We start from the raw sequence: 17173 nt of genomic DNA, 5'->3' as shown, positions 1-17173 counted from the left end.
AGGAGAGCACCAACCTCGTCGTGGGATTCTTTCTGCCTCGTGGTGAGGACTTTGCTGAAGTTTCTTCTTGTTAACACAATCGATACTCAATGTTGTAGATCGAGCAGAGCGACATCACCGGGAAATGTTGAGATCTTGCTAAAGCGTGACTTTAGCTTGGCTGGGTTGCTAGGGCGTTACCCTTGCTTGGCTGGTTCTGTAACCGTTGTGGTCGCGGCACTACCGTCGGCTCCCGAGGAGACTAGGACCGAAGCACGTTGACAGAGGGTTTGGTGGCACTGAAAGTCGGCTTCTGAGAATACTAGGACTAGGAGTGAGATCACCGGTAAGAGAAAGAGAAGGAGAGGGAGAGGAGTTGCTCTTAGAGAGGTTTGCTCTAGAGAGAACTTAGATCATCTTAGAGATGTTGTTGTTGAATGTGAATGTGTGAATTGTGTTTCAATGTAACCTCTATTTATAGGCTACCATGCCAACTACTTTGGCATTAAACAAATGAAAGTGGAGCACTAATTGGAGATAAGGGAGGTGGAGGTGTAGGTGGAGCACTAATAGGAATGATGAATTTGGGAGAAAAGGGAGGTGGAGATGGAGGTGGAGCACCAATAGGAATGATGAATTTGGGAGATAAGGAAGCACTTTCGGCTCCTTTATTCCTTCATGTATATCTCCATCAGAAATTCAGATTCTGGCCATGATGTCTTCATAAAAAATGTTCCACTATGAATCTAGATCATGCTGACCAAATTTCAGAGCTTTCTTCCATGTGGTTGGGCCGGAAATACTGCTGGACCTCTTACAGGTCCAGTTTTCCAGTTTTGCTTCTGTAGAAAATTGGGCTGATTGTTTGAAGGCCTTCCACTCAAAAAAAGCTCTTGCACTCTTCATAAGAAATTATCCTTGGGCTGTCTAGAATGGATCTGGAAAGTTTCAGCACATTTCGATTTCATTTGGTTACTCTGCCACCCCTCCTTCCTTGTCTAGCTCGGTTTTTCCTAGCCGAAGTAGGAAAATATGCTAAAGTTGACTTGTCATACTTCCATAGTAGGCTTTATTTAGCCTCTAAATATATATTTCGAGCTTGTCGACAATATATAGCTTGAGCCACTGACATTGGCTCAATTTCTCCAACACATGCCTTGTCAGGCCAAAATGTTCATTTTGGGTCCAAACAGTTACGAATAGCCACATAAACAACAATTCATTTTTACAGAAAATTTCCTAGTGTCTACGTGTTCTAAACTGAAAAGGGGCAACTGGGAAGCTTTTCTTCCTCAATCAGTTTCTAAATTACTAGAAGTCTTCAAATCCCTGTCAAATCACTTACAGTAACCATCCATCTTTCATCTAGGGTCTGTCTGCTTCTTCTGCGATTTGTCTTCTCTCTCTCTCGATCTGGGTCGGTCCGACTTGCGAAGAAGACCAGACGAGAATCAAAGGAACCGAAGAAGACTAGCAACCGAAGCGACGACTGCGATCTGGGTCGGTCCGACTGCGATTTTTCTTCTCTCTCTCTCTCTCGATCTGGGTCTGTCTGCCACTCTGCTTCTTCTGCGATTTGTGCCGAAGCTCTCTCTCGATCTGAGTTTAGTTTTTTTTTTTTTTTCTATTTTTGGGGGTAAAAAGTCGGGATTACCCCCAAGTATCCGATTTATTTACATTCTCACGTATCTGAATAGGATACGCACATATCTAATCCGTATCCAAATCAGGATACGCGTTTCCGGCCGTTTTCGAGCGTTTCGTACCCGTTTCCCGTTTCGATACGGGATACGCGGGCATTTTCGCGTTTCCGTGCATCATAGACTAACACTGTTATTGGGCTGTGTTTAGCTATGCTCAAAATTTTGACTAGGCTTGGGCTCACCAAGGAAGTGGCTTAGGTTTGGGCTAGCATGGGCTGATTTAATTTTAACCGGTTACATCATTGTTTTGTTTATTTTAAATCGAAAAGCTCCCAAGTGTACCACAATCGAGTGTATTGTCACTTGAAAACTTTATTATCATTTCGATTTAAAAGTGGTAGGATTGTGGTGTAATAGGCTTGACAAATAAGTCAAATTAACTGTTATAATGAAGGCATCTGTTTCGTCTTATAATGCTTGGTCAAAATATCAGGCGCAAGCTTAAGGATGTTTATCTATGTCATTCTGACATTTAATATTATGAATAGAATCTTCTTTTCTAAAAAATAATTTATTTATTTTTTATCGGAAACAAACATATTATTTGAGTCAATAAAATAGTTACAAGTCTTGTTTTCTTTTCTTTTGTATTTTTTTTTTTTTAATCAAACCCAAAATCAGGTGTAAATATAATATATTCATCACAAGCCAGAATAGACTGTTATATACTCTTCCACTGCCATCTATAGACAGACAAGAAGATAGTGGTAGTACCCACAGTGGTACATAGACAATAGACCTACTCATTGGACATTCAAATATGTAGACATAGCGAGACTCCTCTTTTAGTACTACTTCAGATGCGCTAGAGGTACATTGAGTGCACACAAGTGTTTAGCTTCCTAAGACAAAGGAAATTATTGTAAATAGACAACATAGGGATGGGCTTAGGGCAAAAAAACTTAGCCCAACATATTCAGTTCAAGGCAGACCCAAGAGAAGCCCACTCAAAGCCCATTAGACCTGGCTGGGTCCAGGCCCAGCCTCCATCTCCAAACACGCTAACCAGCGAGCAATTCCAGCGTTGCTCCGCTGACCATGCCGCGACTGCTCCGCCATGATCCCGCCGCCACAATTCAAAACCGCCACGAGCCCACGACCCAAATCACCAAGAACTGCGCCACCACACCCAGCATCACCACGAACTCACCCCGATCCAGCTCCCGCGATCCACGCCGCCGCAGAAAAAGAACCATTCCCAGAAGGTCGCCAATCCATGAAGCAGTAATCAAGACCTCTAATCCGGCATTGCGTAGCCACCGCATCTCAAAAATTTCACGCCGAAACCTAAAGCCAAAACCAACCTGAAAAAAAAACCGCAAGCAATACCCCTCATAAGAGCTCCTCGAACACTAGCATTCCTCTCCGTCCAACAACAAACCGCGCGGCGTTGGTGAGACCAAAAGTCCAGCCTATATGCCAGGGCCGCTGCCGGACGAGAGCAATCTCTCGGTCTGAATTTGTCGCCGACCTTAGGGTTTTCTCTCCTCGCTCTTGGTTCAAAGAGTTTTACTCAGGATTATGATTGATCAGACTAATGAGATTGAGTCAGTAGGGCCAACAATCTTTTCTTGCATGGGAAAATTTCGCAAACAGTACACCAAGTAAAGGCCACTAATAATTCTTATACATAAAGTTCCAAACCAAACATTTCGGTACACGAAATCTGAAACTCGACCCACTATCAGTACACGACGTCAATTTTTGACACCAAAATGTCCATTATGCCCTCAGTTTTTTTTTTAATAATTTTTTTTTCTGTTATTTTTTTCTTTTTTTTCCTTCTTTTTTTCTGTTATTTTTTTTTCCTTCGTTTTTTCTGTTATTTTTTTCTATTATTTTTTTTCCTTCGTTTTTATCTCTTTCTTCTTCCTTCTTCCGGGCTCACTCCCTCGCTTCCAACACCGCCTTCCTCACCTCCACGCTCACTCCCTCGCTTCCAATGCCGCCCTTGCCCTCCAATTGGTGAGATTTATGGTCCTACAACTTATATTTGTAACTCAGTCAATATTTAGTCATGTGAAAAGAAAGAAAGAGATAAAAACAAAGGAAAAAAAACGAAGGAAGAAAAAAAAAAATAACAGAAAAAATTAAGGAAAAAAAATAATAGAAAAAAAAAACAGATAAAACGAAGGAAAAAAAAATAACAGAAAAAAAAAATAATACAAAAAAAAAGAAGGAAAAAAATAATAGAAAAAAAAAAACAGAAAAAATGAAGGAAAAAAAAACAGAAAAAACGAAGGAAAAAAAAAATTTATTAAAAAAAAAAAGAACTTAGGGCATAATGGACATTTTGATGTCAAAAATTGACGTCGTGTACTGATAGTGGGTCGAGTTTCAGATTTCGTGTACCGAAATGTTTGGTTTGGAACTTTATGTATAAGAATTATTAGTGGCCTTTACTTGGTGTACTGTTTGCGAAATTTTCCCTCTTTTATATTTTGTTTAATTAACTTTCTGAAATATTCTAAAATTTTTGGACTACTCAAGTTTAGATGAACCAACCACTCAAAGAACCCAAGTCGCGAAATACTTCACCTTAAAATCGGCCTCCTGATCTAAGTCTGATCTCATCAAAAACAGTAAGAGTTAAGTTTGATCACTTTAATATTCAAAAAGTATTATATTTATGTCACATAAACACCATGTTTATGAGGTGATTACGCAAATGACAAACCCACCACAAAAAAAAAAAAAAAAGTGAGCAGTGAGCAAGGCAATCTTTTAACTTTTCTTTGGTCGACATATGAGAAATAGAACAGCCGCACTTGAGGTTTGGTGAAGTGCGGTCCCTCTCGCATAATGCTCACTCCACTACCATCTCTGGATATATGTTTCTGTCTATAAAGTAGTTCAAAGGGAAGAAAGAAAGTCACAAACATACAAAAGGGGAAGGGCCTAAAAATGGTGTCTCTGCAATCTTGCTTCGTTCTACTACTTCTTTGCCTTTCCTATCTCAGCGCAACTGCCTCACCACCATCATCATCAACATGCAATGGTTCCGTAGCAGAGTGTGAAACAGAAAGCGAGCTGCTGATGGATTCCGAAATAAGCAGAAGGTTTCTCGCACAGAAGTATATCTCACCGGGGGCTTTGAGGAAAGACCTACCAGTCTGCAACGGCGGTGCTAGTGGCGAAGCTTACAGTAAAACAGGAGGCTGTCTTCCTCCTCCGGCTAACCCTTATAACAGAGGTTGCTCTAAATACTATCGGTGTAGATCCGACTCGTGATCAAACACAAGCTGGCTTGAAAGTATTATTCACTACACATCTACCTAGTCTGTTGTTCTTGGTTTTTGCTTCAATAAACTCATGCAAACTTTTAAGATCAGATTATTGCATGTAGCAGTCCTAATATAGAAGGGTTCTCATTTGTAATAGAACCAACTTGGTTTAATTAAGCAAACTTGGTTTGCTTGTGATATAAATTTCACCAGAAGTTTACTTTCGCTCCACACCAAAGAAGATTATCGCTGTTCTATAAGAAGTATGTGTTTGGTTCCTAATCAGTGTTTCTAGCAGAAACAAAATTTTAAGATCAGATTATTGCATGTAGCAGTCCTAATACAGAAGGGTTCTCATTTGTAATAGAACCAACTTGGTTTGCTTGAGTTGCGAAAACTTGGTTTGCTTGTGATATAAATTTCACCAGAAGTTTACTTTCGCTCTTCACACCAAAGAAGATTATCGCTGTTCTATAAGCAGTATGTGTTTGGTTCCTAATCAGTGTTTCTAGCAGAAACAAAATTTTGTCGGTCAAAACAGTTACCATCTGCGATATTGCCAATGTAGTAGAAACTAATAACCCAATTTCCATTTTTATGAATTACCCATCTTCTGGCTCCAACATATTCCTAATAATGTAGTACAAATACGACTTTTAGGTATTATTGACAAAATGCACCAACAACCAATGGTTGTGGGTTTCTCAAGTGCAATTGTTGACATTTGGTTTATATAAATAATCATATGACAGCAAATGGCTTGACATTTGGTTACATTACCAAAATTCATATGATGTTCAACGAAAATTGAAACACTACAATAATGAAAAGGAAAATTGCAACAAAAAAGTTCAGCCTCCAGCTAAACCCCAAGTTACCAGGATCTAATTGATAAGAGGAAGCGCCGTAAAGATCAATTCGCAAGGTTTTGGTCTGATACAATAAGAATTGCAATAATAATTAAGGAAACAAAAACAAAAATCCAGGAAAACAAAAAAAACAAAAACATCAACTAAAGAAACATGACTGCAGGGTTTCACATGAATCTAAAATGTGGACAGCAAAAGAGCAAAGCTTTGCATTAGATGGAGCACACTAAAGAGTAACAGGGGAAACGAAAAGGATGACGATAAAGACAACAAAATTATCTAATAAGTAATAACCAAAATGTGCTCTACATTCTTGTTGTCTTCAATATAGACTTACAATTTTTGAATTAATTCTATATATAGGAGGTAAGCGATCAGATTTTCCACTAGGGAAGGAGACTGAAAACAAAAGACAGAAAAAAGGGTAGCGTTGGATTGACATGAACACCAAGCCTACTTAAATGAAAGCTTCCACACCTCTCGGACATTAGACGAGCCATCTGCAACTTCAGCAACCATGCTAGAAACCAGAACACCTGCAGACAGGAATTCCAAGGGAAATTTCAATTTCCTGTTTATATATCAGTAGAAATATCACTTTGAGACAAGGATGGAGGCATAGACTTTACAATAACAGTCATATGTCCAAAAACAAATAAAATAAAGCCAATAAATATGTATATGTCTGCGAATCTACAGCAGCTTCATACCTTTTATGCGTAAACATATCCATAATATTTAACATAGAAACCATATTAGTAACAAATAAATAAATAATTATAAAATAAAATAAAATAAAAAACTCACTCATACATGATTATAGTATGCTGTGTTCCTATTCACTTTCACCCAATGAATCAGGTAGACAGGAAACAAGCCAACAAATTCTATGGTGATATAATGCTCTGTAATTTTTTTAAACATGAGTCTAAATTTCCAACTAGCTCACCATCTTTCTCCACCACTGATAGGAACCTTCGAGTTCCCCCTCCTACTCCAAAATAATGCTTCTTGGCTGCCAAGTAGACTACTCCATGAGGACGAGTGATGCACTGTAATCAAACGTATTAGACCCAAAGCAACTTCACGGCCTGAATCTATAAGCAATGAACAACTATATAGATAATACCTTCTTTATGAGTTCATAGAGATGCTGGAGAGTGGAGATTGAGTAAACTGTCTCTGCCATTAAAATAATATCATATTGAGCATCTAGGTTTTGCCCTGAACTAACATTAACATCCTTCTCAGTGTTTTGTGCATAGGGAAGATGGTTATGGACTTCACGCCAGTCCCCAGCAAAAAAACGAATTTCCGCCCCCTTATCACACTTTGTCTCTTGCAATGCTGGGGGTTGGAAGCTTGGAACATTTGCATTTACATTGGGTATTGTGAGACATTGCAGGACCTCAGCATTGAAGTCTTGGAAATGAATAGCAGCTGCACCCTGATGCAACATCAGAGGCTTAAGGAATATAATCTAAGATGCCAAGTTTATAAGCACAAGGGACAAAAACTAACCTCAAGGCAGGCAAAGATACCGGGAAGTCCATGACCACAGCCAAGCTGGAAAATTAATCAAGGAGCACAGTAAGGCATACAGAGGAACGGGCTAGAGGAGATAAATGATGCTGGTCTCGAATTATATGTCAACCAGGAAAGTCATTCATTAGAGATATTTACTCATAGTGATGATACATGAACTGTTTACCCGTGGTGATGCAAGAGACTACTTGTTATAAGAGTTTCAAAAGGCGAATGTGTGAGAGAGGCGTTTTGCCTAAGCCTTAAGCCTCAAAAGCTTTGAGGCGTTTTTGAGGCGGAAGCTTTTCACACATTACCTTTTAGGGTTTCTTCTAAAGAATTAGCGTGCTACATTGACATTGACTTCTCCTATGAGATAGAGTTCTCTAAGGATGTATATACTTTGAAACATATAAATATATATATTACTAAATAATAAATATAAAACTTATTCTGATCTTCATTTAAAAGAAAGAAAGGAAAAAAAAATGCCTTTTGGAGGTAGCCTCGAGGCGTTTTGGTGAAGCCTCGCACGCTTCAAGGCGCGCTATTTTAAACACTACTTGTTATCACACAAAAATTTATCTAGTTAAAAAAATGAATACATAATTGCTGAAGGATGGATCATTGGAGTAACCAAAATTGGACAAATAACAAAGGATTAAACTATCCATCAAGTTTACCATTGTTTTTCTAATTGACAGTTGACTATTCCAAGCTAGGACATTAGGCCGCAAAAGCTTGAAATAGCCATCTATTAGGAATTATTAGGTTAGTTTTCTTGAAACATAGATCATTAAGTTGACAAGCAAGACTCATGGAGGATGTTGACATTGATGATCATAACAATTTGAGTGCACTACTTAAGTCTACAATCTCAATGAAGTAGTAGGAATTTGACCAAAAACTAACAAGTTTTTGTTTGTAAGGTTAAACTGCATTTCCAGGCAAAGAAGCTCGTGTTTACGATTTAACAAAAGCACCTTGATGACTAAACATATATATACTTGTACATGTGACTACCATCCAAGATGCATGCGCACTACACTATTAAGTTATAAATTTCAATAGCCAAAGCAAAAATTAGGAATCTGTATGAACAAGAACTACAGTAGCAAGGACCAAAGAAAATTAGCATGCTTAACTGGTAACATGTTTAAACATAGTGGGAACAGTATACATTCACCTGAATTTATCAGGATGCCCACCTCTAAAACTCGTTTACCGCCAAATGATAGATGTCCATTTTGAACTTCAGAGCTAAGAGCTTTTACTAGATCAAGTGAACCTTCCCATAGCTTTAGTCCCCCTACACCCCAAAACCAAAAGACGTACCATCATTACAATTTGAACAACACATCATAAACAAGATTGACATTATTTAACAACTAATATACAACATCAGTTAAATATTTTGCAATTTATTAAATCAGTATTACCAAAAAAAGAAAGATAGAAAGAACAATATACACCTACCTTCATATTTCCCCGGAACTAAATCGGAGTTGGACAGTGTAAAAACATCTTGAGTACTAACTCGGCCCTGTATTAAAAGCACATATGAACTCTAAGTTACACTCACATTAAGCTAAATGTTACGGAGAACCAATAAATATGAAAGAAACAATGAGTGACCTTGAGCAATGTAAGTCCACCCAATTCTACTGGCTCCACAGTGTACTTCACAGACTGCGAAATCTATTCCCACAATAAAATCAAATATCGAATGTTATAGCTTGAAACTCCATTTGTGCTTGTGGGTTTGAATTAAACTAATGTATACCTGAGAGGGAAGCACTTCGACGCAAGGAGGTGGAGGAGGAAGAGGGGGCTCTGATTGGTCAAATAATCCTGACCCTGATGATGAGAAGAGCCGAAATGGTTCGAAACTTGGTTTCTAAGAAAGGCGGAAATATAAATCAGTTTCAGATTGGATATCGGTACAAGGGAAGAAAAATCTAGCTCTCACCTCGGACTCCATTGCTGTCTGCTCTCTCTGGTCTCTGCTGAGTCTGCTACTCAGAGCTTTGGGGTTTTGGGGGGTTTTCCTTGTTTCGGTTTGGGTTACCAATATTTTGGGCTTTTCAAAATGTTTAAACCCAGGCCCAGAGTAACAGATGTTTTCCTCCATTATTGTTGTGGTTTGTCTTGTCGTTGTTTTGGGCATTTTCAATGACTATCTAGGATTTGATTCTTTACTTTGCAATCTTCTTTTTGTTCCAATCCCGACGTGATTCTTCACTTTTCAAGAGCTCTATAATTCTTCGGGATAATGCAAAGGGCAAAACAACTTTAACAATGTAAAATGAGTATATGATCATAAAAAAATTATGTCTTAATTAGCTAACAATTGAGAGTAATAATTGCAGCGACCATAAGTAGGTTGACAAAGCACATAATAGATTGCATGGTAGCTTCCGTTTTGAATTAGACTCATCGAAAAAAAAAAAATTAGCATTTTCCTTGAAGAAGATCTTTTCATATTTTCCTATTCAAGGGAGGTTTAACTGTTAAAGAGTATCTTCTTTTGTCTTTTCTTTTTTGGGGAAAGTAATAAAGAAAAGTATAGTTGAGTGCTTCATAATCAATGAATATGGTAAAAAGTAAATAATAAGTGAGAAAGAGATAGTAGTGACCGACAGAGGTCCATTACAAATAAATAATTTAAAGAGACGAAAACCACAATCATAGGCGTTAAATTGGGGCCTCTTGCCTCATGGTCTCCCTCCCATGTCATGCGCCCCCATTTGATGTCATTAATAACTTTGCCGTCCAGAGTCATATTGCTGTCTCCATCTCCTGCTGCCACGTACTTTCTAGTCAGTTCTTCTGTTCATGTTCATGTTCATACATTTTGCATGATTAAAATAAACTATGGAAATTATTCTATGCACCGACGGTGCAAGTGACCCAACCCTTATAAAATAATCTCAACCCTTGATATTTATTATCAACTTTATTTTTAATAAATAAAAAGTGTATTTAATGCAATCTAACCATTCATTTATGTTGGTGCAAGTGCACGGCGGTACTCTGAATAATCTCTCTTAATTGTCTGTCTACTTGCTACAAAGAGATAAATGACCATTGAGTTCAGTTATTTTTTATTTAATACGGTATTAATAACAATAGCTATTTTTTTAGTTTGTCAATTGTCTCGTTAATCACGACTTCTAGGAACCGTTACAAAGATATTTGTGTGGAACATAAGATTAATATTTCAATGACTACCAATTCCGAAATTATACCGCTTCAAAACATTATATAACTCTTGGTTAAAACTTAAAATTTATTCATTATGAAAAATTTTTGTATGCACCGACGGTGCAAGTAAATCAGTAAATCCAACAAATCTTAGTTGTTAATATTTATATGTAACATATTTTTAATAATAAAAAAATATAATTAGTATTATAATACAATTGCACGTCAGTATACATTATATACTCTATCATTGATTACGTACTAGTCACATGTATGCATGCAAATTAAGAGTGTCGGCACACAATTAATGGAACTTCTCAAACTTCCTATTAGGTGACGTATATTCACCGTCGACTACAGTTTTTAGAGTTGCTCAACCATGCACAGAAAATTAAAACTCATCTATGACCGATCTAGCTAGGTATGTACAGAAGTACCTTATACAAGAACAATATAATAGACTTGTACTTGGACGAAGGTCATTAGTTCTTTTAAATCTCTCGACCTTGTCACTCTATTTGTTTATTTAATAAACCCTGAAATCCCATAAATGCAAAGCTTTTTACAATTGCATGGATCTGGAATTCTACCTAAGATTTTTCAAACAAGAAAGTATATCAAAATGCATAACATGGTACCGTGTTTAATTCAACCCGACTTACGAGACAAAACTATATATAAAGTAATTATAAGACATTAAGATGAGGCTTTTGCTTTTATGTTTAACAACTTGATTTTTGTTTTTCATGTTTAAGTTTGAGACTTTGAGGGATTGCTTGATCAAAAAAAAAAAAAGTTTGAGGGATTCTATTTCACCTTTGACCGGTTGTTGCATATTTTCTGATTGCCCCCCACTAGATTGATTACATATGCATAACTTTTTGACCAAGGTAGAACAAATTCAATGGAAAATTAAGATGGACTAACAAGTCAAGAGAACTAACAAATCAGACATTTTCTCTAGCCATTCCGTAAGTGTGTGGCGCTCTCGCTGACAGCCAAAAGACCAGCACCAAAACGGAAACTCTTTATAGTCAAGATGGACCAAGTTTCACGACACTAAACACCTCCAATGATCTTCAAATTACCCTATTTTTGTGATTTTTACTGAATAAGTTAGGTCACCTAACTAACATGTCACGATTCATGAGTAAATGATTTTTCTTTATAATCAAATAAACAACACATATACTACAATTAGGTTTTGTGAGTCGAACTCACAACCTCACTTACAAAGGAGAAACCACTACAAGAGAAAATGTCATCGGCGACAACCCAAAGTTGTCGTAAAAAGTCAAAATTTCTCGTTGAATTGAAAATGCGACGACTTTGGGTTGTCGCAACCAGTTGTCGCCTTATGTGTTTTACTGATTGTCAAAAACGACGAAATTACACGGTTGTCGCTTTTCCAATATGCGACGCAATTGATTCCTCGCATATCACAAATTGTGACACTCACAAATGTGTTACAAAAAACTATATGCGAGACTTTATATTTGTTACTATTTTAAATATATGACGCTTCGTTTATGTCACATATTCCATATGTAGGGCTTGGATGTTTGTTGCATTTTCAATAAGCGACGCAATTCGTTCCTCGCATATGACATCTTGTGAGGCAAGTGAATGCGTTACAGAATGCTATAAGAGAGACTTTATGTTTGTTACAATTTATAATATACGAGACCTCGTCTACGTTGCATATTCCGTCTGCGAGGTTTATATGTTTGATCAAAAATTTATATGCGATACTTTTTTTTGTTGCAAAACATAACTGCAAGGTTTCATTTTTGTTACATATATTAATATGTGACACATATGTATTTGTTGTAGAAAACTATATGCGAGGCTTCTTGTTTGTCTCCTATAATTGCGTCGCATATTGAAAAAACGACAACCATGTAACTTCGTTGCTTTTGACAATCAGTAAAACACATAAGGCGACAACTGGTTGCGACAATCCAAAGTCGTCGCATATTTAATTAAGCGAGAAATTTAACCTTTTTAAGACAACTCTGAATTGTCGCCAATATCTTTATAAAGATATGTCAAATCAGCATAGTTGTCGAAAATACAAAATGCAAGACTAAATATTTGTTGAAAAAAATAATTAACTTACTGTTAATCCCTAAATAATTAACTTACTGTTAATCCCTCTCTCAATGTCTTCTTAATATCTGTTGGAATCTTATTCCACCCACAGTAACATACCGGAGCTTGACTTCGAACCTGAATTCCTATAGAGGTAGTGAACTTACTATACATGTACTCAGTAATAGGGACCCAATGCATCCGGTCAAATATTATCTCCATCTTATCGTTGCCATTCCTAGCAATCATCTGAATTATACATTTTCCAGTAGTTTTTCCACGCTTTCTTTTCAATTCAACAGGGGTAGAGGAAGCCTTGACTTGTAGAGCTTGAAATGTCATCTGCATTACATAACAAGAAAGACATTAAAGGGGAAGAACACTCATAAAAATGAAAATGAAACTTGAAAAAGGGGATACTTACCCTGGTGGTACGCAACACTTTTCTAGTATGTTGATTGATGCAAGAATAAGATCAGAAAGAAAAAAAAAAACTAACTTATTGAGTATGCTGATTGATGCAAGAATATGATCAGAAACAATGAGAACCACCAAAATTTGGAACTAAAAATTCATAACAGACCAAACCTTGAGCAATTGTATAATGGACTCAGAATTAAACCTATTCGGTAACTCACCTGCATAAAATCAAGGCCTAAAGCATACCTTAATTTTGAAAGTTTTGCTTAGACGAGATCAGTGAGAACAGGAAAGAGAAATGAGATATTTTTTAATATTAGAAAAATAACATAATCATTGAATTGCACCAAGAAAACCTAGAAAGCATTAGAACTAAAACTAAAACTGAGACTACAGTACAACAACAAGCAATAAAAACATATTCTATTTAATGATCGAGAACTTGAGCTTTAGTATCATAAGTGAATTTCATAAAACAAAGAAAAGAAGATTTGCTTGTGATAATCCAGATCAGACAAACAAAAGGATATGCATGTGGGTGGAGATCGAGTGAGTCAAAATGGCACTAATTTTGAACAATAAGAGACTTGGGTAGATCCAAATAAGACAATAAGAGAAAATGTACCGTTTTGGTGGATGTGTTTGAAACACCTTCAATCTGCAGTTCCACAGAAAAGAAAGAATCAAAAATCAAAATCAAGAAACAAAAGAAATTCGAGATTACAGAAAGAGAAAGAGAAACATGTTACCAGCAACGTCAGTTAAGGAGAAAGAACTGAAAACAAAGAGAGAGAAAGTCAGCAACGTCAGTTAAAGTTGTCATATTAACATTAACCGACAACTCGTAGAAGTTGTCGCCTAATTGGTTTTCAATGACGAAGTTCAGGTTGTCATATATTCATCAAGCGACAACCTGTAAAAGTCGTCGCTTAATTGGTCTTTTATAAGGAAATTGAAGTTGTCACATAAACATTAAACGACAACTAGTAGAAGTCGTCACTTAATTAGTTTTTCGTGAGGAAAATGAAATTGTCACATAAACATTAAACGACAACTCGATAAAGTTGTCGCCAAATTAATTTTCAGCGAGGAAATTCAAATTGTCACATAAATATTAAGCGACAACTCGATAAAGTTGTCGCCAAATTCATTTTCAGCGAGGAAGGTAAGGTTGTCACATAATTATTAACCGACAACTCACATAAGTGGTCACTAAATTAGTTTTCAGTGACAGAAATCTAGTTGTCACATAAACATTAAGCAACAACTCACAGAAGTCGTCGCCTAATTAATCTTTTGCGAGAAAGTTAAAGTTGTCACAGAAACATTAACCGACAATTGGTAGAAATTGTCGCCTAATTAATATTTTGCGAGGAATTGGGTGTCGCATAATGTCATATGGGCGACAACTGTCAATTTCTTGCAAATTTATACTTTATGCGACAAATTGGTTGTCGCCGATAGGATCATGTGCGACAACTGAAATTTCCTCGTATTTGCCAAGCTTTTGCGACTAATTTTGGGTTGTCACAATGAAATTCCTCGCTTTTGCTATTTTCTCTTGTAGTGAACTTATGTCATTAAACCCAATAATACTGAGCGCAAATGATTTGATTGTGGGAAAATAAACATACACAATTAATAATATTCATAATTTTTGAATTAATGATCCTTAATTTTTGAGTTAAAGAAATATATTCATCACAAGCCAGAATATGCCGTTACATACCCTTTCGCTGTCATTTAAGGACATAGACAGACAAGAAGTTAGTGGTAGTACCCACAAGTGGTACGTACATATAGTCCTACTCATTATACATTCAAATACATAGAGCCATCGAATATCCTCCTTCGGTACTACTCCAGAGACGCTAGAGAGACAATGGGTGCACATCAGTGCTTACTGCTTAGGTTCCTAAATACAAGGAATTTATTGTAAAAGACAAGCTAAAACATAGTTAAGGCCTAGGGCAACAACCATAGCCATAGCCATAGGAATTTATTAATGATCCTTAATTAAAACTAAACCCAAAAGAAAAATTGAAGGGTTCTTAACTCAAAGCACTAAAATTAGCAAAAATTATCTCACTTACTCTAGCAACAGATTTTTATTCTTCCTAACCCAATTTAAACTAAATTGACATTTTTGCCCTCAGCCTAATTAAAAAATTACATCCATGTCATGCACTCACTCACTCACTCACTCACTCTCTCTCTCTCTCTCTCTCTCTCTCTCTCTCTCTCTCTCTCTCTCTCTCTCTCTCTCTCTCTCTCTCTCTCTCTCTCTCTCTCTCTCTCACATATCTGATTGGCGAAGCAGTGCCGCAGTCGAAGCAACCATCTCGGCGCCGCGACGCTAGAACTAGGAGCTGGAAGGCGATCTCGGAGTTGGACCTGGTAGGCGACGAGGACCGATCTCAGTTTCCGATTTCATTTCCCAATCTCTGCAGATCTGATTCTCCTTCGTTAGCCTTGAACTTTCCGGCGAAGAAACCTTGAGAGACATGTTCCGATATCCGAAAATGAATTTGATAACCCGAATCCATTTTCCTCTCTCAACAATCGGTAGAATTCCGATTACAACGACTGAGGAGGAATTGCTGTGATTGCTTCACATGGCCGACGCGTAAACTGTGATTTCGGCCGGCGTGCTTCCGGCGAAGATGTTAGAGTCGATGTTGACACTTACTATGATTCCGGCTGGCATGCTTCCAGCAAAAGATGGGTCGATGTTGGCGCTTAGGCGATCTCGACCCGCTAAAACGGTTTTGGCTCTATATTTGGGTTTTTTTTTTTTGGAGAAAAAGCTGTATATTTTGGTAAAATGAGGGCAGAATGCTTAAGAGGAAAGAAAAAAGAAAAGAAAAAGTTCTATTGGAGGGCAATACAAGTCTATTGAGGGGCAATAGGGGCAATAGACGTTTTGAATTAATGTAATCTTTTTTTTTTTTAATCAAAGTTTTATTTGTGTAATTTTAGGAAGATTAGTTCCCATTTCGGTGACCGAAATTTCTATTGGGGGACCATAGACGTCTATTGAGGCACAATAAACCTCTATTGCCCTTCTATTGGGGGCAATGGACGTCTATTGGGGGGCAACAGACGTCTCATCTATTAGGGAGCAACAGACGTCTATTGGGGTGCAATAGACCTCTATTGCCCCTCTATTAGGGGGCAATACACGTCACGTCTATTGGGGGGCAATACCTTTATTGCCCCTCTATTAGGGGGCAATATACTTCACGTCTATTGGGGGGCAACAGACGTCTATTGGGGGCAGTGTTCTAAAAATCGGTCTAGGTACCGCCTAGGCACTGGGCCCACCTTTGCCTCCCCGATTATGGGATAGGTGATTGAGATAATTGCTTGCAGCTTCAGCGAGCGCCTAGTAGGGCTCGGCGGACACTAGGCGGTTGGAATTCGGCGCTGTTTTTTTTTCCTCATTAAAATTGAACACCCACATCTCGAAAGCATGTTCTATCTGTCCCTCTCAAAACCCATAATTTCAGAAGACTCTGATATGTCTTTTCTTTCTCTAAACCAAGAACCAAACATGGTGACTCGTCATCTCTCTCTCAGTCTCTCCTCGATGGATGACAGCAAAGACATATAACACACACACACACACACACACACACACTCTCTCTCTCTCTCTCTCTCTCTCTCTTTCTCTCTCTCTCTCCTTACACTGATCTGGCTCTCGCTCTCCTTGACTCTGATTCACACATGTTGATGGATATTGACGCTAATTCTTTGAATTTTTTTTTCTTTTTTTTAGAGAGAGAGTGGAGCGATAAGAGAAGCAGAGGATGAAGGTGAAGAGCGACGCGTGAGATGAGAGAAGAGAGATGCAAAATGTGAAGGCTTCTCTCGATTAATCCACGTGGATTATTAAGTGGGATGGTAGTTTTTTTTTGAGATAGTAGCGTGGTGGTTGACTACTTGACCACTGACCATTGTGGATAAATATCAATTCTTCTGGATAAGCTATGCATATTATTGGGTGCTTGATAATTATCTAATACTATAAGCAATCATTAAGAGCATGTGAAATATTTTATCAATTCGTATTTTCTATAAAGAAATTAAAATTAAAAAAATAAAACCGCCTAGGCCTCGCCTAGACTTCCTCCTAGGCCTCTAGGCGCTAGGCCTTTGG

General features: G+C 37.5%; 2 protein-coding genes across 2 annotated transcripts; one reads left to right on the top strand and one right to left on the bottom strand.

Moving 5' to 3' along the window:
• The first annotated feature begins 4470 nt into the window (after window positions 1-4470).
• On the top strand, window positions 4471-5188 carry LOC133710204 (protein RALF-like 32). Its single transcript, XM_062136216.1, has one exon. The coding sequence runs from the start codon at window positions 4587-4589 to the stop codon at window positions 4911-4913; it is 327 nt and encodes a 108-aa protein (XP_061992200.1). The 5' UTR covers window positions 4471-4586; the 3' UTR covers window positions 4914-5188.
• An 842-nt stretch (window positions 5189-6030) lies between these two features.
• On the bottom strand, window positions 6031-9396 carry LOC133709704 (uncharacterized). Its single transcript, XM_062135535.1, has 9 exons — window positions 9269-9396; window positions 9083-9196; window positions 8935-8997; window positions 8776-8842; window positions 8508-8608; window positions 7297-7341; window positions 6905-7222; window positions 6725-6827; window positions 6031-6311 (listed from the first exon to the last, which is right to left on the bottom strand). The coding sequence occupies exons 1-9, from the start codon at window positions 9278-9280 to the stop codon at window positions 6229-6231; spliced, it is 906 nt and encodes a 301-aa protein (XP_061991519.1). The 5' UTR covers window positions 9281-9396; the 3' UTR covers window positions 6031-6228.
• Window positions 9397-17173: the final 7777 nt, after the last annotated feature.

The sequence above is a fragment of the Rosa rugosa genome, chromosome 5 (assembly GCF_958449725.1).
Source record: "Rosa rugosa chromosome 5, drRosRugo1.1, whole genome shotgun sequence".
NCBI lineage: Eukaryota > Viridiplantae > Streptophyta > Magnoliopsida > Rosales > Rosaceae > Rosa > Rosa rugosa.
The sequence above is the reverse complement of the archived record's forward strand: the minus strand, read 5'-3'. Positions and strand labels throughout refer to the sequence as shown.

Bases quoted from the DNA above. Each gene is read 5' to 3' on its own strand.
- LOC133710204 (XM_062136216.1), top strand. From the start codon at position 4,587: ATGGTGTCTCTGCAATCTTGCTTCGTTCTACTACTTCTTTGCCTTTCC.
- LOC133709704 (XM_062135535.1), bottom strand. The intron at 8,609-8,775 runs GTAGGTGTATAT...TTTGGGGTGTAG, and splicing joins AGTTCCGGGGAAATATGAAG to GGGGACTAAAGCTATGGGAA. The intron at 6,312-6,724 runs GTGAGCTAGTTG...TCCTGTCTGCAG, and splicing joins ATCAGTGGTGGAGAAAGATG to GTGTTCTGGTTTCTAGCATG.